Raw genomic sequence first — 25,402 nt, 5'->3', positions numbered from 1 at the left:
GAAATAGATTTGAGAACTGTTAGCTTTAAATTGTTTCATGTGAGTTTAATATTTGTATATATCAGAAACAAAAACATGGTTTTGAGGTTTTGTTGATTTGATTGATTGATTTTTTTTTAAATATCTTGTACCCATGGTCTTGCTGTGTAGCACAGGCTGCCCTTGAATTCCCAGCATCCTTTTGCTTTATCTTCCTAAGTGCTGAGCTTATGGGCAGGTGCTCCCATACCTAACAGAGGTACCTGTCTTATGTCATTGTAAGCTAAGGTGTAGGTGATATATCTTTAAAATGAGTATTATGGTTACCTTCTTGGAAAAAGATCAATATTGAAATAAAAGTTGCAGGGATGTAGTCCATGCTATTGGTGCAGAGCTGTAGCCCCATATTGTGGTCTGTACTATGACAAAGACTTTTCACAAGACCGTCTTCAGTAGAAGGGTTTTGGGAGTATTTTTGGAACAAATACCTCTTGGATTCTAAGACAAGACTACTCTAGGATAATGGAGTAAGCAAATGAAAGGAATCCTGCAGAAACCATTGTTAGGACGTATATGTACCATAGATATCTTACAGCAGGCACATGTAGAGATCTGTGAAAGAGATCGCTATTGTTGTTGTGGTGGTGGTAGTCGTAGTGGTTTAGGGTGACTGATGGAAGACCTGTATGTATCAGGCAGACGTGGCAAAACTATAGGTAGAATAACTGTTGGTATCCAGGGACTGGCTGCCCCTTGTGTGGGCTCTGATAGAATCTAGTTCTCTACTGTTTCTCTCTGAACTGTTGTGAAGAAGAACTGTAGGATACTAGTTTGGGCCTCTGGAACACTCAGACATTAGTCAGGTAGGAATGGGACCAACCTACTAAAGAAATAGACACTCCTCCAGTGCTGTAAATAAAGGAGACACTGCTCCAATTCAGGCCTGTTCACTCTGCAGCAGGACACAAGGCGGAACAGGCACCATCAGCATGCCAGTAGGATGTGAATCCCAAACAGTGCTTCCTGGTGCACGTGTGTGCATGCATGTGTTTGTGTTTCCTGTCCTAGGACTGTGGAGTCTAGACAAGATTGGTGGATTGTTCATTACCAGTCAGATCTTCACTTTGTAGATGAGCAAAAGGGAAGTTAGAGACCCAGCTGGCAGCTGCAGAGGAGATACGTTATGTGGCATCTTCTTCCCTCTAAGCCCTGCCACTGCCCCTGCAGAATGAAGAGAACCAATTGACCTGACCAAGATGCAAAGCCAGTAATAGAACGATGGCCGCAGATGGGTAACACAAGCAGATGGGGTTTAATATGAGATTCATTTTCATTTACTTATTTTTAACCAGGAGATTGATTTTAATGAAAATTATATAATTAGGAAATACATAGTCTATACCATGTTAATTATAGCAAATTCCAAAGATCTTTAGAGTCACTCACCTTCTAAATGTCCTTGAACAGTATTTTTCAGAAATAAAGTAGTAATTTAGAGATGGAGGTGTGTTTGTTTTCATTTCCTCCCAGAGTTCCTACCAGATTTGAAAATATACTTCCATCTACAGCACACATTTAGAACAAACTCAGAAGCTTAAAGCATTCCTACATTGTCCAGCAGAAGTATAGGTTTTCTACACTTGGATCTGTGCCCCATTTCACAGAGATGAAATTCCTGTGTGAGCGTCCCGGGTAGGAGCTGACCGAAGCATAAGGAGAAACGGACAAGCAATAGGTGATATATGAAGGAAAGAATAACAACTGGAAATTACGGAACATCGTTCAGAGACAACATCAGCAATTAAAAGAGGTGTTGATGTTTTATTAGTGGGAAATCATAAGTAGACTATCAGCGTCCTCACGGACGCTGGATGTGTGCAGCATGGCCTCCCGTGGCCATAGTTGGGAAATTACAATTTAAAGTCTAAAACGCCCAACCATGTGTGAATTATGCTAAAAGTGTCATTGCTGACATCTACAAGGCTGGGTATTGTTCTCATTTTATTTCCTAATTTTGGCTTCTAGTTATATCCATTAATCAGCAATATAAAATTGTATTCAGATGATGAAAAAAATACTGAACACCAACATTAGACCTTGCAGATACAGACAAAGGTAAATTCAACATAAAATGTATTGTTTTATAGTCTTTATTATTAGAAAACAGAATAAAGTTAGATTAGTTATGAGATGTTTGAAATGGATGATAAAGTTTAACAAGTAGAATAAAGGTATTGTTTTAAAATAAACATATTAGTAAAATAGAAAAAGCAACTTTTGGAAAGATAATAAAGAGAAGGATAATTTACTTCAGGGTTAAAAAAAAAAGGCAAACCTGTTGAAGCAGTGCCCAGTGATGGGCAGCATTTATGAGGAAGTGGAGAGATGGGCGGCTGGTGCTCCGCAGCTGGGCAGTTCGTGATTTATCTGTACAGTAGGAGCTCCAGTCTGAGGAGGGCGAATTCCAGACTTCTAAGACCAAGGTCTAGAAAGGGACCTGTCTCCTTCCCTACTTTCCGTGGGTGAGAACTCTGTGAAAGCCTGGGATTGACTGAAGAGAGCATGTCACTGGAAGGTTTTCTCCACATGGGGCTCTCCACAGGAGGGGAAGGCAGGCCAGTCTCCTCTGCAGTCTGCTCAGCTCTAAAGGGAGAGCCTTGTAAAAGATGTGATAGTAAAGTGAACATGGATAGAGTTTAAATGTGCCAATGAAATGCAAAGTTTGGAAAATTTTAAATGAGCAAATTGACACCTATCTAAGTCAGGAATATGAAAGGAACAATGGCTATAGTTCTTTCAGAAATGCTCTTATATCCTAGAAAGCTGTTTTCAAGTTTCAATATTGTTTTGGTTTTGCTGTTCTTTTTGTTTTTATTTTTTGTTTTTTTAAATAGGGCCTCATCATGTAACACTGCCTGGCCCAGAACTTGATATGTAGACCAGGCTGACCTTGAACTCACAAAGATCTGCCTGTCTCTGTCTTCTAGATGCTGAAAATAAAAGTGTATGTCACCACACCTACATATTCAAGAAATTTTATTGCTGGTTAATTTTAAACTACATTATGTTAAATCGAAGTATATAAAACCACTTGATATTAATTTGCTTTGAAAGGACTTTGAAAGGTTAAATGTGATGCTCACATTTGAAAAATACAAAATAGCAAAACACATGTCAGAAGGATATAGACATCAAAGTCCCAAATATCTCCCAGCAAATAAAATTCACTATCTACTTAAAACGAGTTCCTCTGACTATCAAACAGGGCTAACCTTAAAATACAGTAATGACTTAAGACAGTTATCAGTGTGTGATTGCTCACGTTATGTTTCTCAGGAGAAAACCAAATGTCTATCAAGTGGAAATGAAAGTTTCTTTTCTTATTCCTGATTTTGCAAAAGTTGTTTGTTTTTGTTGTTGTTTTACAGGACTAGGCATACACATAGAAAGATTTCTTAATATAGTAAAAATATCTTCAACAAGCAGACTATTTAAGTGTTTTGAATTATAATTGATATTGCCAGGTAGCTACTACTATCATTTTAAAATTTTCTTGAAAATGCCTGTATATGGCTAGTGTGTGTTGTGTTGCCATGACAGTAAATCTAAGACGAGAAATTTAGAAAAAAAAAAACATGTCTATGTCATAGTCTGAGGCTGAGCACTGCCACCTAGTGGTAGGACTGCTACCTTACTATGTCTTAGTTCAGGAAGGTAGAAGAGCACACAGAATGAACTACACCACCCATTCTTTAAGAATCTTAGAAAGCGGGGACTTACATCCCCACCGCCTCTTAAACGTGCTGCCCCTTACTTCATTCGCATTGTTAACACATGAATTTGGGAAAAGACATAATTGAAATCATAGAAGCTTAAAACAGATGACATAATAACAAAACCAACAATCCTGTTTATTTTAATCTCCTTTCAGTTTTAAGTCATACCACCATTTTATTTTTGCAGTTATTACTTTACGGGTTTGCATTATTCTTAATATTTTTCTGTTCCAGAAAATGCAGATTTTACATCTTGATTATTGCTATGTAATTAGGACCTGTCTCCCTAGAACTCTTAGTAAATCAAAGGAGCAGTTTCTGAGGTACACAATCTTAATAAAAGCTGATCATATTTTATGATAGGGCAAATGTTCTTAGCTTCATTTTTACTCTTTTGGAACCTCTTAGAGGTATGTGGTCCTCCTTTTCTCTACAGTATTTAAATAGCAAAGCTAATGACTGATATTAAATGTGTGTTAACATGCACACATCTGAAAAATAATGTTTGAAAGTAATTGAATCCAGTAGATGACACTAAAACGACATGTTTATATCTAAATGGAAGTCTTCCCGATTCAGTTAGCTACAAGAAATATTGTAAATCATAGTGTATGTTTTCTTTCATTAAGATAAGCTATTATAAAAATCATCCCAAAACAATTATATAATAAAGGATATTCCATGATAGTCTAGTGAGAATTCTTTGTGGGAGTTTTAATATAATTAAGCCATTTACTCTTGTTATGTGGCTATGCAGAGTCCTCCACACTTCTGGGTTAGGCCCAGTTATAAATTTCTGTTCATTCCTAGATCGTGGATTAAATTTGTCTCATGTGTTAGAAGTAAACATCAAACAAGTTTGTTCAAGAAATTAAGAACTTTTTCCTTTGAGAAGCTTTAATTCACATAGCTTGACTCTTTACAGAGTCAATACTTACCTTACTTAGATTGATACTGTACACAAGTTAGCATGGTATTCAGTTGGAGGTTTATTGTTGGACAGTACTTGCAGAACCAGTTAGTATACCTCTATGATAGTAACAGAGTAGCATTTGTCAGTGGACCAAATGGCACTCCAAGCTGAGTCATGTAATCTAACTTGTTAGTAAAGCCTATCAAAAGTGGGCGACCAGCGTGGCTTGGATCAAGGCCCTCAAACTAAAGGTCAGGTCACAGTGTGCTGGTCGATTGCTTTGTGCCTTGCATAACTTCTAATATTGTGTTCTTTTTGTATCTTTAAAAGAGCATTGAAAAGTTCTCCTACACCAAATATCTAACTGGGCCATGTTCTGTAAGTCATCTAGTTATCAGGCTCCTGGTGTTCAGGCATCCTTACCATTGTGTGCAAAGAATGAGTATCCAAAGTGCAGAATCCCCACTCTTGATGTTGTACTACAAGAATTTTGCATGTTTTGAAATTTAAGGAGGAGAGTCTAACAGCAGTAAACACTGGGCATGGCAGCATGCCCCTGTAATCCCAGCACTTGGGAGGCGGAGGCAGGAGGATTACAGCTATAAAGGACAACTTCCAGTAGGTAGTGAATTCTAGGCCAGTCAGGACTATATGAAACTACTGCTTCTGCCTCTGCCTCTCTGCCTCTCTGCCTCTCTGCCTCTCTGCCTCTCTGCCTCTCTGCCTCTCTGCCTCTCTGCCTCTCTGCCTCTCTGCCTCTCTGCCTCTCTGCCTCCCTGCCTCTCTGCCTCCCTGCCTCCCTGCCTCCCTGCCTCCCTGCCCCTGCGTCCCTCAGGAGTCCCCAAGCCTGGCCCAGGGTTGGTGTGGCCTCATCCCTGGGCTTTTGGGATTGCCCGCCCAGTCCTCTTGACTGTAAGGGATCCGCCCTGTTCCTTCGGAACTCCTTGGATCAGATCACAAACACTCTCCTTTAGTTGTTTTGTTTCTTGTCTTTCCCCACTTGCTAGGAGTGAGCCTTAGAGCAGTGGTTTTATTTCTGCTGTGTTCTCTACTGCATGGACACTCTAAAGTCCTTGACTGCAGTGACAAACCCAGAAAGGGAATGTTTTCCTGAACTTATAAAATAACTTTAAAAAAAAAAAAGTATCTCCTAGGGTACATATATTATGAAGATCTTTGAAGGAAAAACTAACAAATACCCGTAGACAGTGCAGTCTGGAAAAAACAATCTGTCAGATACTCAGCTATGCACTTTACCTTTTTACCACTGCATTCTCTACCTGTTCTACAAAGGAACCTGCTTTATTTTCCTAATATAGGAGAAAAGTTACCAGTATACTTTTTGGGTAACTAAAATTGATTAAAAAATAGGTTCGAATTGTACAGACTCAGGGACAGAGATCAAACCCTGCCTCCTAGACTTGGTTGTAATTGTACATATTAAACCTAGCTGTGGTTGATTGTAAATTTGTCCCCTCTTACATTATATTTAAATATTACTCAAGTCTGGTTAAATGGAAAATCAGTTTGCTTTCATTTTTAAAAGATCATGTGTGGTGCTGTATAAAATGAAAGGAGACAAGAGCTGGTAGGGCCACAGCAGGCACTCGTCAGTCAGTCTGTCTAGTCAGTCAGTCTGTCTTACTGCATGCTGCCTCTGAGCATGCTCCTGTAGCCACGAGAAGCAGCTTCTGCTTCTGTGTTTGAATCCTTGGCTGCAGTTACATTTGGATTCATAAGGAAACAGCATTTCGCAGAATCACATTTCAGCCAAGATACTCTTAAAAATCATTGGTCTCAACAACCTCAAGTACTGTGGAACAAACTTTTTTTAAGTCAGGAACTATGCACTAGAACATGCTAAGATGCCATGCCATCTATGGGCACAGTAGTCAGGGTAGCATGCATGTCTATGGGACCTGCATGTCCATAACTGTGGGACCCACAGTAGTCAGGGTAGCATATGCATAACTGTGGGACCAGCTTAGATTTTTTTTTTTACAGCAAGGCTGTTAAATATCAAACTAGTGTGTCTGGTGCCTTTGTAATAAAATCCCTCAGAATCTTCTCTTGCTACTGCTTTGAAATATTGCTAACTTGAGTTGCACTGCTGTAAGATATAACCCAGAGCCTCCATCCTCAGGCTGGCAGTGCCTCAGTGCTTCCTCCACGCCCCTTCCCTTACTCTTTACCCTGCACTGGCCAGTCTGTTCTCACCTTTGAGATCAGCTCTTTACCTTCCACGTCTGTAAGCGTGTGTGCTGTTTATCTCTGCCCTGGTTTATTTGAACTTAACAGAATGTCCTCCAGGCTTATCCATGCTGTCACAGGGTTTTAGGGACAAATAAAATTCCATTGTGCATATGGGCCTCATTTTCCATATTCATTCATTCATCAGTGAATGTTTAGGTTGATTCTATATTTTGGCCATTATAAATAACACTTCAGATAAAACAGGACTGCAGATATCTCTCCACAATAATTGTTTCTCTTCTGAATTTATACATGATAGTAAGATTGCCTACTGCTGGATTAGTTCTGTTTCTGGGTTTTGCTTTGTTTTGTTTTGTTTTGTTTTCAGGACCTTGCACATGCTCTTCCACAAAGGGGTGCTAGTCTGTGTCCTGTCTGGTCTATTCTTGAGTATTTTTAGGACTTTAAATGTTTTAATGAAATTGAAAAAGTTGTTAGTCATAGAATAGCTTCATGTGTACCAGTGTGTGAAAAAGAAATCTATAGCCCTTATCTGACTACAAAGAATCTAACCAAAGGTTTTATTGTTTTCATATTCCTGTTTAATGAAATGCTAGGATTTTATGAAAGTTTATAAATTGAATAAACTTTGAATTTTTCAATCTGATAGTTTTAATAACTTGTATGAGACCAGTGTCTTCAGACCTAATTTAATTGTTTCTTTAGTCTCCTACGTGCATTTTCATCTTTCCACCATATACTTTATGCTTTGGGTAATGATTATAACATATTAAAATGAATAAAATATGGCTATCTATAGGCAGAAAATTCATTTTACTTGTTTATGACATATTTAAGTATAATCTAAATAAAGGTCTTTCTCCCAGTCCCTTTGATCATCATACATAGACTTTTACCTGTTTGCACATTCATTGCTAATGTTTGCCATTTCAAATGTCTGTACCTTAAATTAAGCATTTGTTGAAACTTTTATCATCTGTCACATTACTCTCAGCACTTAATATATATTCAAATGTGTCATCTTATGACGATCTTTGTCTTTCCCGAATCTACAGGCCTGTTAAAGCCACTGACATTGTCTGCCACACTGTGACTCTCAGGGCCCTGACGTCCCCTGCCTGCAGTCTCTGTCTCAGCCTCCTGTGGTCCTGTGCCTTCTCTGTAATGATGTAGATCTGTCTCTCTATTCTTTACAGAGCGCTGCAGCAGCTCCCAGCCCCGTGCTAGGAAACATGCCCCCAGGAGAAGGCATGCCCGTAGGCCCCGTGCCACCAGGGTTCTTTCAGGTACTCAGAGTCTTGACTAGGAACGCTAAGGCGGAGGGAGTCCTGCTGGGTGATATGTAATGGTGATGAAGTAGGATGAGGCTGTTTGATTCTAAGGTAAATGTGATACTGTACAGCCAACTCTTGATTGCTTGGGCTGCTCATCATTGCGTTCCCTTCCTCTGTTGTATTTGTTATGATCAATATTAAACCATTTCATTTGATAAAGAAAAGAAACCAAAGTAAAAATTAGACAAATAAGTTCACTGTGGTGAATACTTTTTGGGAGAAGACATCTTAATGTGAAAATGCTCATTTTCAACAGTCTATATTTCTGTAGACTAAGAATAATCAAGATTTGGCTGTATTTTCAAAAGTAGCCAAGTCATAATCTATTCACTTAATAAAAATTATAGTATGTATTAAATACTTGAAATCACCTTTGTGGCTTTTCAGCTGGAATATTTAGTAATATAATTATATAAAATTTGAAGATCAGATTTTCAATTGTGTATTTAGCATTTTAAAATTTCAGTACCTGTTCCTTTTAGCAATGACAGTAATGATTTTAGAGCTATAATACATCATTTTTTTAACTTTATATATCTTTACCTTAAATCTGATAGAATTCTAACCCAAACCAATAGCATGTAAATTCTGAAGACTTTTTTTTCTATATGGTTAATTTTATCACACTCTTTGAGAAACTTAAGAATTTAGGAGTTAAGAGTTGGAGATAGGAGACATTACTGTAATTAATATCTAACACACTAGCTTGTTAATATAGTACACACCTATAAGTCAAATTGATGATTTCAAAATCCTTGATAATCATTGGTTAGTAATTCAATTATTAAAGTGTTTACATTGATTAAAATGCAGAGATTAAATTGTAAATAATTTTGCAAAGTAGATTTATAGAGTCAAAATATCTCATTTAGAACCTCAAAACAGCCCTGCACATGTTGGGAATTTGTCTAGATGCATTTTATTATTACTGAATAATATGAAGGATGCAAAAGCCATGCTGAGCCCCCTTCTACCCTGAGACCCTAAGTGTAAGTCTTGGTTATTAAACAATGACCACATACGACAGTGAGAGCAAAGCAGTTGCTTTCCGTGCACTGTGCTTTAGTCCGGCCTGCATGCTTTACCTAGGCTGCCATTCCTACAGTAGCCAACGCTTGAAGTTCAGATTGCTGCTTCTTCCAGTGCAGATGGACATACCAGACACTGGTAAATGATTTCACAGGATTTGGCAGTCTCCACTGCTGCCATTGAAATTACCTTTGAAAGTTGCTTGCTGTCTGTGACATGTTTTCAGTTCATTTTGTTTTTGCTTTACACTCTTAATTCTCCTGCCAGAAGCGGGTCAGGGTCAGGGAGTTCGCTGGAGAGCCTTGTCTGTGAGACAGCTAGGAGCACAGCAAGGAGCACTGAGAGAAGAGAAGGTTGGTTGGGGAGGAACAACAAATCTGCTTTAAAAATGAAAAAGTAAAGTGAAAAGTTTTGTGATGGCAAAGAAGAGAGAGTGGTTAAGTCTTCCAGAGTCGGAGCTGTGTGAGGATTAGAGAACTGCCCAGTAAACCCGCTGAGGAGAGGCCCATCTGAAGGTGGGCCCAGAGCCCAAGTATGCTAGCAATGAGGCAAGCAGCATTGGCGTGTGCAGGGTACACAGACAGTGCAGGGGCGGAGGCAAGGGTCTCCCACACGAAACTGGAAGGAAGTGCTCTGCTCTGCTAGGAGAGCCTGGAGGGCTGTGGTAAGAGCTGAATCTGTTTACCATGCTTATAGAATCCAGCAGATGCTTGAGAAAGGCAGTGACCTGGTTGTACAATCGATTCAGATTCTGTTTAGGCTACAGTTGATTCAGACTTTGTTTAGGCATCTCTGATAAATGTCTTTATAACATCTCTGACATCAAAAAGCCCAGAGTATGGTGAGCTGATAAAAGAAGTGATCTGAGTATGGGAAATTTGAAAATAGGCATATTAAATTTGTGGAATGTACACTTATAGCAAATTAGATTATCACACTCAGTCTTGGGAAAGGAATAGTCAAAAAAGCATTGTCAACATAGAAACTGTAATCGAAATTAATATCTTAAGACGAATGAGGAGCTAGGCAAAGGAAGCTGAGAGAAAGAACAGTCAAGTAAGGAGAAATAATGACAGGAACCCAGAGGGGAAAGGAGCAGACACCTAGTATCTCAAGCCAGTTGTACCCTGACTAGTTACAAGGGGACTGGCTGGTGGTGCCACCTGAGAGGGCCTGAAGGTAGTCCAGGGTCTGAGCCTAATCCTGAAGACCATGACAAGCTGTCAAGAGGAACATCTTTGCCTTTGCATCTTGAAGGAGAAAGAGTTTCAACAATATTAGCCAAAATTTAGTTACAGAAGAATACGTCTGCAGTGGAGACTGTTAAGGAAATAGAGCTCAAGACAGTCTGACAGGATCTGGGACCATAGGATGAGCAAGAAAGAAATGGTATTATGTTGGAAAAGCCTCAGTTGATTGCCCAAATTAGGCATAAAAGAGAAAAAGTTACAGGAACTAAGGAAGATACTTCAGTTCCTATTTTGGATCTTTGAATAATTGCAATATCTTTATCAATGTAAAGAAAAATATGAGATGGGAAAATCTGTAAACATGTGAGTTATTTCTGTCCACCTAAGGAAAATGTCTCACCTCAGCGACTTTCCCCATCTATTCAAAATTCATATACATCCAAGATTTTTAAATACTTCTAAAATAATGAAAAATTCAATCAAACATTAAAAAAGCTGTTATCTCTTAGTAATATGGTGATGAGGTCGACGGAAGTGTTTCCTAATCAGTCAGTATTGGGTTTCTGCAGTTTGTTAATGAAGAAGCTACCTTTCATACTTAGACGCATGATAATAATCAGAAACCACAGACGATCATACTTGACAGAAAACACCAGTTTCTACTCGTACTTCCACAGACATTCTCCTCTGAGAATGGCCCACATCTAGATGCTCTGGGAAAGAGAAGCGTTTGTGAGTTCACAGATGAGAGGACCCAGTGAGCCAGGCTCGTCCTAGGAAAGGCTGAATTGCAAGCAGCCGTCAGAGGGCAGGCTGTGGCTCCTCTGGTGACTGCTTCCAGGGCACTTCCTAGCAAGAGACTGGGGTTCTCTAAGAAGTGAGCATAGACATAGCAGGGAACCCCAGCACTCAGAGGAGCTCTTAGCAGCCTTTCTCTTCTCAGCCTCCTATAGCAGCTGGATTCTGAAAGGCCTATCCCTTCTCCTGCAATTTACACTTAGGTAGAGTGTGCGAATACTTCATATTCCCAGGGAGAAATGCAAAACTTATTTGGGCATAGCAGTAATGGGAGTCGACCATAAAGAGGTTAAAGTATTGGGATTAAATGAATAAAGTTAATAATTTATAATTAGCCTCCTAGGTTAAAGCATAAGTAGTTTTGAGTTACACTCACTCTAAAATCATACTATAAAAATTATGTTGAAAATAGTCCTCCTAAACAGGCAAATGTATTTCTTTTATTTCCACTTAAACCAAACACCAGCCCCCCTCTCCCTTTTCTCCCTTTCCCCTCCCCTTCTTTCCTTCTCCACCCCCACTCCTTCCCTCCCTCCCTCCCTTTCTCCCTCTTCTTGGTATAACTTAAATTCATTAGCAAGTAACATTACTACAAGCTCCAAACTTAGGATTTCAAAACAAATGCAACTAACTTTAATCCTAAAATCAATGTCTGTGATTAATATTCTAGTCACTTAATATGTTCATTATGGAAGGCAGTCCTTAGAGTGTTGCCTTTGATTTTGAGACTTTGTAACCATGTTGTAAGTTACTTGGCTGTCATTTTGACAATACCTGGCAGGAGACACGTAATGGAGGGCAGCTTATTTTGACTCACAGTTTGGAAGGGGCTGCTCTAGCCCTTCAGGGAGCATGGCGGCTGTGGTGACCAGTCCATGGTGTTCATTCACTTTAGTGCATCAGGATTAGGAATTAGAAACAATTGGACATGGCGTTGGGTTTTATATAATCCCCAAAGTCCCAGCAACCCATCTCTGTCAGTTAGGCTGACTTCCTGACCTCCATGACCCCATGCCACCTCTGGGCACAAGATGTTAAAACACACCAACCTATGGGAAGCTTTTCTGATCCAAGCGTAAGTTTTGTTTTTATTTAAATGGAATGTCTCTTACTTAGTAAGAGACCATTAAATGAAATTAGTAGGAATAGTTGGACATGCGAAAGGAAGTGTCAATTTAGTACAATAAAGCCATCTGAAGTAAGATATATACTTATTTACTAGAGTCTGTCAGAGGCATGATTAGTGTAGGACACAATAAATCCACAGCGACACCTCTTGTGGAGCCAGGGGATGACTCCAGCGGCACATTCCTAAATCAAGATAACCCACTCATTGCTGCCAGAGGAAAGACAGTAGGGCTGTCCAGCATTCTCAGGGATGGATTTAGGAGAAAAAATACAGCATTGTATCAATAATCTCATGTGGCTTAATTCAACAGTTTCATGGTATACAAGGAAATTTTAATTATAAATGGTATCAACCTATTGGATATCTACATTTTTGTATATGTATATTCATTCTTTCAAAATCAGGCAGAGGCATTAATGGCTGCAGCCTTATTGAAATAGGCAACAGTATTTCCTTAGAGCGGCTTAGGTGTTCTTCTCATTTATGTACAATGGTCAAAATAATTGAGTAAATAGTCTGAATAAAATAAAGGGAAAACAAATATTCTTTTATGTTTTTTTTTTAAAAGATTAATCCTGTCTGCTACTTTGTAAGAGTTAGTAGTTTTGTAGGTTGTGATAAAGATTCTCCTGTGACTTACAGTGATTTATGGAGCATTATGTGAAGGCCATTCCTTATTTCTAAGAGAGCGTGTTGTAGTTTTTCTTCTTCCTGCTCTTTACTGCAGAAAACTCCCACAATGGAAACCGAGCCTCACTTACCACTCTAGTAACTGGACATACCTTTTATTGAAAATCAGGATATAATTTTTAAATAGGTACTAATATACATCATACCTGAGCCTATAGCTAATGTGGGATACACTTGTAAATATTTGTTTAATTTAAATATAAGCCAATATAGACTTATTCATTTTTGCTATATATTATATTTTGCTACAGTTTTTATCTTTAGACATTTATTATCTTATAGTCACTAAATCTTTAGCTTCCTTAACTACAGTTAGAACTAATAATATGTTGGGTAGTAAAAGTGAGGTTTTGGTCTGATTACAGTTGTAAATATGTGTTGAAAGTGAGTGCATAAGTAACTTAGTTTCAGGGTTAGTGGGCATCCACATTTGCATTGCGGTTGATCAGAACTCTGCTGTGGGAGCAGACAGTGCCCAGGGCTGCTGTCCTCTGCACGCCAGGCCAGGCCAGCGGTGGCCAAGCTGCTCTGCCATCTAGGGACAGTGCAACATGTCTCTGTGTCAGCCCTGGCTCCAAGGGCTCTGTATTTAACCAAACCGCAAGATACCAAGCTGACCTAATGCGTTGGCATGCTAGTAATGAAAAAGAATTAAAAGGAAAGAATGAGGGAGGGACAGAGGGAGGGAGGGAGGGATAGAGAGAGGAAGGGAGGGAGGGACAAAAAGAAGAAAGGAAACAGGCAGTAGGAAATTTCCCCTTTCTTTACGGGGGTCATTGACTAGAAAAGGTTCCCCACTGGGTAGAACAATATTGCCAAGTAGAACAATATTGCCAATGCTTTGAAAACAAAAAAATCAAATATGAGGAAAACTATTGTTTTTCTCTTGAGACTGAAAAGAAATGTTTTTTTTTCCAAAATTTACTTTTGAAATTCACATTATATCCTGATTGCAATTTCTCCCTCCTTTCCTCCAAGTCTTACCCTGGCAAATCCCTCCCCCTATTCCTTCCTCCCCTTCTCTGAGGAGAAGGGGCAGCCCCCCTTGGGTACCACCCCACTATGGGGTATCTAGTTCCAGCAAGACTAAACATCTCTCTCATTAAGGCCAGCAACACAGTCTAGCTCAGAGAAGAGACCCAATGGCAGGCAACAAAATCAGAGACAAACCCCACTCCAATTATTAGGGGACCCATATGAAAACCAGGCTGAACATCTGCTGCAAATGTGGGTGGGGCTTAGTTCCAGCCCCTGCGTGCTCTTTGGTTGGTGGTTTAGTCTCTGTGAGCCCCCAAGGGCCCAGGGTAGTTGACTCTGTAGGTCTTCTTGTGGTGTCCATGACCCCTCTAGCTCCCTTCTATCCGCAACTCTTCCACAAGACTCCCCAAGCTCCTCCTGATGTTTGGCTGTGGGCCTCAGCATCTGTTTCCATCTGTTGCTGGATAAAGTCTCAGGAGATAGCTATGCTAAGTTCCTGTCTGCAAGCAGAGCAGAGCATCATTGATAGTGTCAGGGGTTGGCTATCTCCTGTTGTATGGGTCTCACATTTCCACAGTCATTGCTTGGATATTCCCTTAATCTCCAGCATCTCTGGGGTCAGCTGGTGACCTGGGATGGGGGAAGTTACAGAGAGTTTATGGAAGTGACCCTAGCTGAGATGTATACCAGTGGGGGAGACAGAGACTGAAGTAGCCTCCTTTTATAGCCAGGCAGGACCTGCAGTGGAAGGAGGGGGACATCAGCCCACCCACAAAACCTTACCCTGTCCACAAGATGCACAGGGATTTAAAAGAGGAAAGAAAAAGAAAGAAAGAAACAAAATAGGAAGAGAGAGAGAGAGAGAGAGAGAGAGAGATTTTTAAAAAACATTTCAGAGCAGAAACTGAAGTTTTTTTTAAAAGAATTTTTTTTTGATTTCTTAATTTTTGTACATGCATTGGTGTTTTGCCTACACATATGTTTGCATGAGGATGTCAAATCCTGGAATCAGAATAATAGACAGGTGTGAGCTGCTATGCAGGTCCTAGGAATTGAACCAAGATCCTTTAGAAGAGCAGCCAGTGCTCTTAACCACTGAGCCATCTCTTAGCCCCAAGAATATTTTCTACCATCTTTGGGTTAGTGTCTTGGAGTTAAATATTTACTTGATTCCTGCAAATAAGTCCCAGGTTTTGAGATGCCATCATGTGTGTCATGTGCTCTGCGTTCTTGAGCCTTCCTAAATCAGGCACCAGCTGCATGGTCCCCCATACAGCCAAACACCCCAGGCTTGTCTCCCTTCTAGTCTTCCTCTGGGTGTCAGTCAGCCTTGCTAATCCTTCCTTCCAGGGTCTGCCTTTCCTCCTTCCCTGTTGCCGTTCAAAAACAAGTTTTTGGAAATGTCATTCTGGAGATGCCCCTTTCCCACTCTCCAGAAGCTGTGCATGTTATCTTCAGTCTTAACGAGCCAGAAGATTAGTTACTGTACCATTTCTTGGTTTTGTTGAGCAGGGTACTAGAAATACCAATTATTAATTGGAAATACCTATGTGTAAATATCATTAAAATATAATATCTAATATTGTATACAAGACAGACAAAAGACAGTATGTGTGTGTTAAAAATTCAGACAGTAGGAATAGTATTTCCCAGAGTGAAATTCATCAAAATTGTATAGTGGAAGGCAGAGACTACTGCTTAATTATCAAAGCACAAACAGTAAAAATAAAACCTAAGTTTCCTAGAAATGTAATTTTGAATGTTAAAGGACAAAGAGCCTGAGCGTTGCAAATGGTGCAAGGCCTTCCCTACTGCAGAGAGAAGACCTCGAAATACAGTCCTGGTGATAGTTCCTGCTCTCAGCTGCAGAATGAATTTAAACTTCTCAGCTTAAATAACTAAGGAGGCTTTAAAGCCTACAATTCAGAAAACTAAAAGCACTGCAGCATTTTCTGGGTGGACAGGGAGCAGAAGAGGAACTGCTGGGGTCTGCCTCTGCCTTGCGGTTGGGATAGGAAAATGTCAGTTGGAAAGCCAGCTGTTTACCAGCAAGCACTCAGCAGCTGGACTGGCCGGCTGAGGCCTGGGCACTCGTCTTGCCACTTCTTGTTACTCCTGAAAGTCAACATAGAGGGGTGAACTCTTAGTTTATAGTGGTTGCTGTTTGGTTTCATTTTATACTGTGATTATAAAAACTCGGGCCAAGAGGGCTGATGGCAGAAGTGTTGTGCCCTGTGCCGGTGGTCCACCTTTCCTTTTCAAGGTAGGGTCACACAGGCTGCTCAGACTTGCACATGCTCCAGGCCTCTTCCCTCAGCCGCCATGAAGTCCTCTGGCAAGTTCAGTCTCCCTCTCTTTCATTTTTCAAATTTCCAGCATCTAATATATGAGTTAAACTAGTTTAATTCATTAATGTACATGTTAAAATCTTTATTACTTTTAAAAATTGACACATAAATACAGGTTATATTTATTTTATAAGATAATATAATTTATATTTATATTAGTATAATTTAGTTTTGTTTCACGTGTGCTTCTGGTAGTGGGGCCCACAGCCTCAGGCATGCTAAGCAAGCACTGTACTCCTGAGATCTGTCATGGCCAAGTTCTTAACAAATATATTAATTTTCCTGCATGGATATTTCAAAGGACTATTGCTGAATCAATAGAAATGTCATAAGAATATCAAGATACCAGAAAGATAAAAACAAAATACAACATTTTAAGTTATTTTTTATTATGATTGCTGAATACAAGGTAAAGGGCATAGCTCCCATACCCTCACCTATAGCAACTTTACATGAAAATATAAATCAAACAATGCAAAAAAGAAATGGATTTGTGTTCTTTAAAGAAAAACTAAAAGTATTGCTTAAGTACTTGTGGGCATCGATAATAGTGTCTGGGTAGTGTAAATGGGATGGATCACTAGGTGGGGTTGTCTCTGGATGGTCTTTCCCTCAGACTCTGCTCCACACTTTGTCTCTGTATCTCCTTCTGTAGGTATTTTGTTCCCCCTTCTAAGGAGGACCAGGGTATCCATACTTTATTCTTTCTTCTTCTTGAGCATCATTTGATATGTGAATTGTGTCTTGGGTATTACAAGCTTCTGGGCTAATCTCCACTTATCAGTGAGTGCATACCATGTGTGTTCTTTTGTGATTGGGTTACCTCACTTAGGATATTTTCCAGTTCCACCCATTTACCTAAGAATTTCATGAATTCATTATTTTTAATAGCTGAGTAGTATTCCATTGTATAAATATACCACATTTTCTGTATCCATTCCTCCATTGAGGGACATCTGGGTTCTTTGCAGCTTCTGGCTATTATAAATACAACTGCTATGAACATGACTGGAGCCTGATATAGCTGTCACCTGGGAGGCTCTGCTAGTACATGACAAATACAGAGGGGGACACTTTCAGCCAGCCATTGAGCTAGAGAAAGGACCCAAGGAGCTGAAGGGGTTTGCAGCACCATAGGAGGAACAATGATATCAGTCACCCAGTACTCCCAGAGCTCCCAGGAACAAAACCATCAACCAGATAGTATACATGGTGTTATCCATGGCTCCAGATGCATAGGCAGCAGAGGATGGCCTTGTTGGACATCAAAGGGAGGAGAGGCCCCTGGTCCTAGAAAGGCTTAATGCAGCAGTATAAGGGAATACCAGGACAGGGAAGTAGGAGAGGGTTGATTGGGGAACAGGGGAGGGGGACTTTCACGGGAGGGGGACCAGGAAAGGGAAAATCATTTGAAATGTAAATAAAGAATATATCTAATAAAGATAATCTAATAAAGAGATATCTAATTAAGAGAAAAAGATAAAAAATAAAGATATTTTGAGCAGAAAAAAGTATTGCTTAAATTTTAGCTTTTTTAACGGTAAAAACCTTTTTGAAATTTTTTTATTAATTATTTTATTTACATTTCAGTCGTTGCCCCCCCAGGGTCTCCCCCCTCCACACTTGTTTATGCCATTCTTCCCCTTGCCTCTGAGAGGGCGCCCCCCCTTCCCTGGGGTCTCAAGTATCTCTAAGTTAAGCGCACCTTTCCCACTGATGCCAGACAGGCAGACCTCTGCTATGTATGTGTCAGGGGCCTCAGACTGTGTGTACTGCTTGGTTGGTGGCTCAGTCTCTGGGAGCTCCCTGGGGTCTGGGTTAGTTGGATCTGCTGATCTCTCTATGGGGTCACCCTCCGTTCCAGCTTCTTCAATCCTTTCCTTAATTCAACCATAGGGGTCCCCATCTTCAATCCAGTGGTTGGGTGTAAGTGTCTGCATCTGTCTCAGCCTCTGGTAGGGCCTCTCAGAGGGCAGCCATGTCAGGCTCCGTCTGTAAGCACATCATAGCATCAGTAATAGTGGCAGGACTTTGCTCCCCCATCCCATGACATAGATCCCAAGTTGGGCCAATCATTGAACCGCCTTACCTTTAGTCTTTTCTCCATTTTTGTCCCTGCATTTTTTTTAAAACAAGAACAATTCTAGGTCAGAGTTTTGACTGTGAGTAACTCAGTCCCTCCACTTGAAGCCCTATCCATCTACTGGAGGTGGACTCTTGGTGCACCCTCTCTCCACTGTTGGGCATTTTGGCTAAGGTTGAGTCCTGAGAGTCACCTCCCAGGTCTTTGTTACTTTCTAGAAGGTCCCCCATCTCCCACCCCACTGAGGCTGCTTACTTCCATTCATTCTGCTGGCCCTCTGGGCATCTCTCTTGCCCTTCCCCCATACTTGATCCTGTTTGTTCCCCTTTCCTCTTCTCCCCTTTCCAACCCTGGTACCCCCCCCCATCCCCCTAAGTAGAACTGAAGCATCTTCACCTAGACATTTCTGTTTTTTACACTTCTTACAGCCTTAGGTTGTATCCTATGTCTCCTGTACTTTTTGGCTAATACCCTTTTGGGTCTGAGTTACCTCACTCAGGATGATATTTTTTAGTTCCATCCATTTGCCTACAAAATTCATGTCCTCACTTTTAATAGCTGACTAGTTTTCCATTGTGTAAATGAAACACAATTTCTATAGCCATTCTTCAGTTGTGGAACATCTGGGTTGTTTCCAGGTTCTGTGTCTTATAAATAAGACTACTACGAACATAGTGGAGCATGTGTTCCTATTACATGTTGGCACCTTCAGACCAATTTCACTTATGAATATCAATGTAAAAATACTCAATAAAATTCTCGCAAACTGAATCCAAGAGCATATCAAAACCACCATTCACCAAAATCAAGTAGCCTTCATCCCAGGGATGAAGGGATGGTTCAATGTACAAAAATCCATCAGCATAATACACTATAAAAGCAAACTCAAGGAAAAATATCTTAGCTTTTTTTAAAAAAATTTGAAATATATTTTGTTCAAGGTCTTTAGTCTTCCCAAACGTCTCCCAGAGCCTGCTATGGACCCAACTTCATGTTCATTCCTGTTTGTTCGTTCCCTCCCTCCCTCTCTCTCTCCCTCCCTCTCCCTCTGTCCCCCTCCCTTCCCCTTCCCTCCCCCTCCCTTCCCCTTCCCTCCCCCTCCCTTCCCCTTCCCTCCCCCTCCCTTCTCCTTCCCTCCCCCTCCTTCCACCCCTCCCCCTCCCTTCCCCTTCCCTCCTCCCTCTCCCCTCCCTCCCCTCCCCCTCCCTCATCCCTCTTCCCTCTCCCCTCCCTCCCTCTTCCTCCCTCCGTCCCCTCCCTCACTTTTCCTTGCTCCCTCCCTCCCTTTCCAGCTCCCAGACTCTAAAAACAAAAGCAAAACAAAAATGCCACCAAAACCAATAAATCAACACAAAACAAAATTCAAGATAGACACACAAAATAAAGAAACTAGAATGAGAAGAAAATCACCAAAAACAAAACAAAAAGCGCACAAACAAATATGGAGTCTGTTTAGTTGTCCAAGTACTCCCAGGCATGGGACCTGCCCTGGGGTATTGTTGCCATATGCAGTGTCACTCCATTGGTGTGAACCAATTTCCCTTCTCTAGCAGGTATGGATTTCAAATAGGTTCTTGGTTATGGAGGGGCTCTGCCTCCATTTCCCCTCCTCTGACGTGCTGGACTTTTGACTGGTTTGAATTTGTGCAGGTGTTGTGTGTGTTGTTGCCGTCTCTGAGTTCATGTGGTCATTAGTGCCATATGTATCTGAAGCTGCCATTTAGAGTCATCCACCATCTCTGGGTCATACAGTGCTGTCTTTCTGCCGCTTCTTCTACCTAGTTCTCTGAACTGAGAGAGGAGGTTTAGATGAAGACATCTGATTTAGGACTGAGTGCTCCATGGTTTTCCCTCTTTGCAGTTCTCTGTTGTGGGTCTCTGTTATTTTTCATCTACTACAAGGAGCTTTTCTGATGAGGCTTCAGCAATGCTCTGTTCCGTGTGATTAGTAAGCCATCATTAGCAGTCATTTCATTGCTGTGTTCTTTTAGGAGAATAACAGGATTAGGCTTCTCCTGGGACCACGGCCCATCAGTCTCAGGTTCCTTGTCCTTTAGTAGTATAATGTACCAGTTCCATCTCATTGAGTGGCTCTCAAAACCAATCAACAAGTACTTACTTCCATAACAGCTGCAGCACTGTGGAACCACTACATCCTCCAGATAGGTCACTCTTGTAAGTTGCAAGGTTTGTAGGTGGTTTGTTTTAGTTAGGGTTTTATGGCTGTGAACAGACACTATGACCAAGGCAAGTCTTATAAGGACAACATTTAATTGGGGCTGGCTAACAGGTTCAGAGATTCAGTGCATTATCATGGCAGCATCCAGGCAGGCATGGCCCTGGAGGAGCTGAGAGTTCTACATCTTCAGATGAAGGCTGCTAGCAGAATATTGACTTCCAGGCAGCTAAGATGAGGGTCTTAAAGCCCACACCACAATGACACACTTACTTCAACAAGGCCACACCTACTCCAACAGGGACGTACTTTCTAATAGTGCACTCCCTGGGCCAAGCATATACAAACCGTAACAGGTGTTGAAACTGGTGACTGTTTTTCTTCTCTAGTAGCATACAAAGTAGCTTCTCATACCATGACTACTAGTCTAGCCAGTGGGAGTGAAGCTTCTAGTTGGGTACCAGTTTGATGACATAGGTAAGTTCGTGTCCAGCAATAGGGCCTTACCACCCACAAGTAAACAAAAGTCGGTGAAGTTATTGGGGTCAGAGTGATCCCTTTGGCCAACAGCTCGACAAGGTACAGCCCATTCCTGACACTGGAGGTTTTACTTGAGGGTATAGGATGGCATTGTCTCTGCAGTATATGGAGATCCTGTTTAACTTCCTTTCCTATGCATATATTTTAGGAAGCTTCTGTAGTTGCAGGTTTCCATGCGGCTCTCAGAAGACTTTTAGTACTGCTTGTCCCCATATATTCCTTCCTTTACCCTCCTTTCCTACCTCCTCACCTAAGCTTCCTATTTGAGTTTCTCCCTTGTCTCTTTATAACACTGTACTAGTTCCCCTTTCCAGGAAGATCTTCTCCTCTCCCACGCTCCTCCATTGAAACATCTATCTAAAGCTTAAAAGCTAGCATCGGCATTTAAGTAAAAATGTGCACTGTCGGACTCTAGCCCATGCTATAAATTTCAGTTATTTATTTCATTATCAGATATATAGTAAAGGCAGTTGGTCTGTTGTTAACCTTACTACCACCAAAAATAAGTTTGTGTATATGTGTATACTCATGGATATAAATTGACTTAATTGAATTACTAAATTTTAATGAATATTATTCAATCATACATGTGTATGTTATGTATTTGAGGACAGCACAGTCCTGACCCACAAAACAGATGTGTATGGGTCTCACCTATATGAAATGATTGTATGGTAGTAAAAGCTTAAGTTCTCTCATCATCTTGAAAAGGCCCATAATGTAAATGACCAATTTTGATGTTTAGAATAAATCCATAATCATCCCGCCTATAACTACTGTATAGGATTAGCTTGCCAAAGACACATCAAAGAAACTAGATTTGTTATTACTTTACAGTTATTTTAATTAAGTGTTGATGAGGATAGAATGTCTAGGATGCATGGAAGATAAACTACATACTTAGGCTGATCAGCAGAATATGCCAGCACAAGTATGTCATTTGTGAGCTAAATTAGTTTAGCACTAGTTGGAATTAAAATGTGTTAATCAAGAGTATCTTATTCACTGGGGTGTCAGTGGTGTCTGATGGAGATGTTCATGAAAAACAGAAAGGAAACTAAATAAATGAGGAAATTGGAAGAGATTTTTAGATTTATTTATATATAGCTTATGCATCATTACTTTCCTATAGAAATTCAAGCATTGCATGGAATTATAAAAGTATGCAAACATCTGTGTATAAAGTATGACTAAGATACACTGTCACACCCCACTAATGATTTTCAGAGAAATATTCTCTAGTAATATTTATTACTGGTAGCATAAAATTTTAAAAGAATTAGTAGGTTTAAGTTTAATTTTAAAAACTTACTTATAAGTAAAATATGGAATAGAAATCTACATAGAAAAGGATCATATAAAGAGAATCTAATTTATAAAATAGATATAAAAATAGTATTTTGTTTTTAAAAGAATATTGTCCTTTGGTTAAATCTTATAGTGAATATATTTTGGATTCATTGCTAAAACTTGAAATAACTATATCCTGATATATTCTTCATTTTCTAAAAGTATGTCTTATAGATTCTAGACTAATCCTATGACATAGAATTATGTTGGACTCAGGACCTGCTTAATATATTACATTGACCAAACTAGAGAAAAGATTAAAACTAGATTAAGCAATGGCTCCTCAGGATTAAGACATACAGACAATCACACCGTGATTAGTAAAACTATTGAAAACAGTTCATATTTTTCCAGAGCATTTTTCATTTGCATCTCATGATATAAACTATATTTTAAAAGTTAACATTTTATGTATCTTTTATGCCAAAGACAATATACTTTAAGAAGACAGAATATTTAGTATTAGTACTAAAATGTTGCATCCCCATGGTCCACTCTTTACAGTATTAGCAGGTACTATTTATTTTTAAAATGAGAAGTGAGACTGTATACAAAGCAGCCAAGCTTTGTTCCCTCTCCAGTATGTTCTGAGCCCTTCACCAGTGCTGTCCAGGGCTCGGTGACTTACTCACCCAGACATGCGCTGGTGTCCTTCTGTACCTCCCCTAGACAGCCCTGCCTGCTGCTGTTCTCTGCTGAGGAATGTCATGTCACCATGTTTTAATGAGCAGCTTTATTACGATGATAACTCTTCTAATCAAACCATGTCCATTTCCCGCATTCCACCTGTGTTCTGATCATGTCATTGGTTACCTCGGTTACCTCGTAAACAAAGTTACACACGCCCAGGCTATATATAGTGTAAAAACTACTCAGAGTGTCTAAGAGAAAAGAGGAAAAGCATATTAAATTGGTATTTTTTTTGTTTTGTTTTCAATTTTGCATTTCTTATAGTCTGGTGGAATCAAAACAGTATGCTAATTAGTCTTTTTTTGTAAATTAACTTGCTTCCTGGAGATACCCCTGCCTTTTCAGCTTTTCCTGTTTGGGGGGAAAGAAGGCATTAAGGTGAATGCTCACACAGTTCCTGGGGCCATGAGGAAATGCTAGGGCAGACTGTTTGTGGCTGGCTGGCCTTGAGAATGATAGAGGTGCACACTGTCCTATACTCAAGGGCAGAGCAGAGCTTGGAAACCTCAAAGGGCAGTTCAGAAGTTTGATTGGTTTACTTTGACAAAAAGAGGTTGACTTAATGAATTCTAAAAAGGGAAGCCTTCTACTTTAAAGTGTCTCCAAAAAAAAGCATATTAAAAAAGATTTTATAGGTTATATTTTATTATAATGTATCAGAAAGGATAAGGAATAAATGATAATCTTCCTTTTAGAAAAGCAGTTTAAAATTTCTAAATAATTTTTGGTGGACTATGAAATAATCTATTTAAATTTAATGACATTTATTCCTAAACAAACTATGGTTCTGACGACATAAGTCTACTCTCTCGAAGGCCCTTGGCGCAGTGCACATGTGCTCCTGCCAGGTGTTGTCACATGCCATTTGTCCTAGTGTGCATTTGTGTTCTTCCTACTTTCCAGTAACCCATTTCCTTTAGGGTTAGTCAGTGTGGTCTGCTATAATGAAAATACTGTAGATTGGGTAATTTAAGCAACAAACTTGCACCTCAGAGTTTTGAAGCCAAGAATAGTCAAAATCAAGGTGTAGGACTTAAGACAGTTCACTTAGTAGAGTGTTTCTGTGGTATACATGAAGTAAGTTCCATCTGTTAGCACACAGCTAGCCACCCCGGCACAGGGTCAGACACCTAAAACCCCAACACTCAGGAAGGGGAGGCCTGGGAACCCTAAATTCAGTCATCTTCAGCTCCATAGCAACCTTGAGGCTAATCTGAGCTATAAAGACCCCATCTCCAAACATTAAACAACCAAACTCCAAGCAGCCTTGTGTTCAGTTCTCTTCTCAGTGAGCAGTCATTTGCCCTTCACAAGGAGGAGGGAAATCAGTCAACCCTCTGTGCCTCTTGTTAAAGACAGCAAACTATTCAGGAAAGCTTTGCCCTCCATAAAGAGTCCCCACAGCCCCATCTTCAAATAGCTTTATACTGAGGACTTGGTTTCATCATGGGAATTCTGTGGAGACACAAACACCCCAAGCACAGGTTAATAGTGGGAGCAGGCAGAGAGAATTTTGCTTACGAGAAAAGCTTTCCTGTTAGAATGCAGACCAAGCTATCATGTGCTGCAAGGAACCTCATCTCATGTGTGTGGCCAGTCTGGGAACTTGAAAATCATCCTCTAGATTTTCAGGCACTGAGGAATGTGTATTTGATTCAGTAGGGATGATACAATATGGCTTCCAGGAAAGGCACAGATCAAAGGTTTTGGGTGGTGATGTTGTTTTAGCTTTCCTTGGTACTTGACATTTGGTAAAGAGAACATTCTATTTCTTGCAAACTAGGGGACTGATGCACAGAACATTCTCCGGAAAATTATTTCTCAGTTTAATAACAAGGTTGTGAGTTTTGACAAATCCCGGGGAGAGAGAATTGATCACTGACAGATCCGACCTAGAACCTGTGCCCTTGTGAATGCTCAGAAAATTACTTGTCAAATGAGGGATTCCATTTGCTGCACTCTTAGAATAGGGGTGCTCTTCTCCCCAGCTGACCTCTAAGGCATCGGTCCTTGTCTCTAGAAGGCGTGGTCATTTTCTCCAGCTCCTTGATAACAGTGACTCGAGCCTTTGAACTCGCTTTGTCTGTAGCCCTTCCCCACTCCCACACACGTGAGATGTCCGCAGCTGTACACTATGCTAACCTTTGAATTTAAAGGCAAAGTAAAAAGGACTTACTTCAGAATC

At 40.2% G+C, this 25,402-nt stretch overlaps 1 protein-coding gene across 6 annotated transcripts in view; it reads left to right on the top strand.

Annotated features, from left to right (window-relative positions):
• Ssbp2 (single stranded DNA binding protein 2) overlaps positions 1-25,402 on the top strand; it is a 276,405-nt gene that overhangs the window by 194,319 nt on the left and 56,684 nt on the right. For 4 of the 6 annotated variants that reach the window (XM_052160014.1, XM_052160010.1, XM_052160013.1 and 1 more), the window contains exon 5: positions 8,079-8,168. The exons of the other annotated variants lie outside the window; for them this stretch is intronic. In XM_052160014.1, the coding sequence (XP_052015974.1) occupies positions 8,079-8,168 (90 nt within the window). The remainder of the gene's footprint in view (positions 1-8,078; positions 8,169-25,402) is intronic. 6 annotated transcript variants of the gene reach the window in all.

The sequence above is a fragment of the Apodemus sylvaticus genome, chromosome 16 (genome assembly GCF_947179515.1).
Source record: "Apodemus sylvaticus chromosome 16, mApoSyl1.1, whole genome shotgun sequence".
Taxonomy (NCBI): Eukaryota; Metazoa; Chordata; class Mammalia; order Rodentia; family Muridae; genus Apodemus; species Apodemus sylvaticus.
Note: the sequence above shows the minus strand (reverse complement) of the source record. Positions and strands in the feature narration are given on the sequence as shown.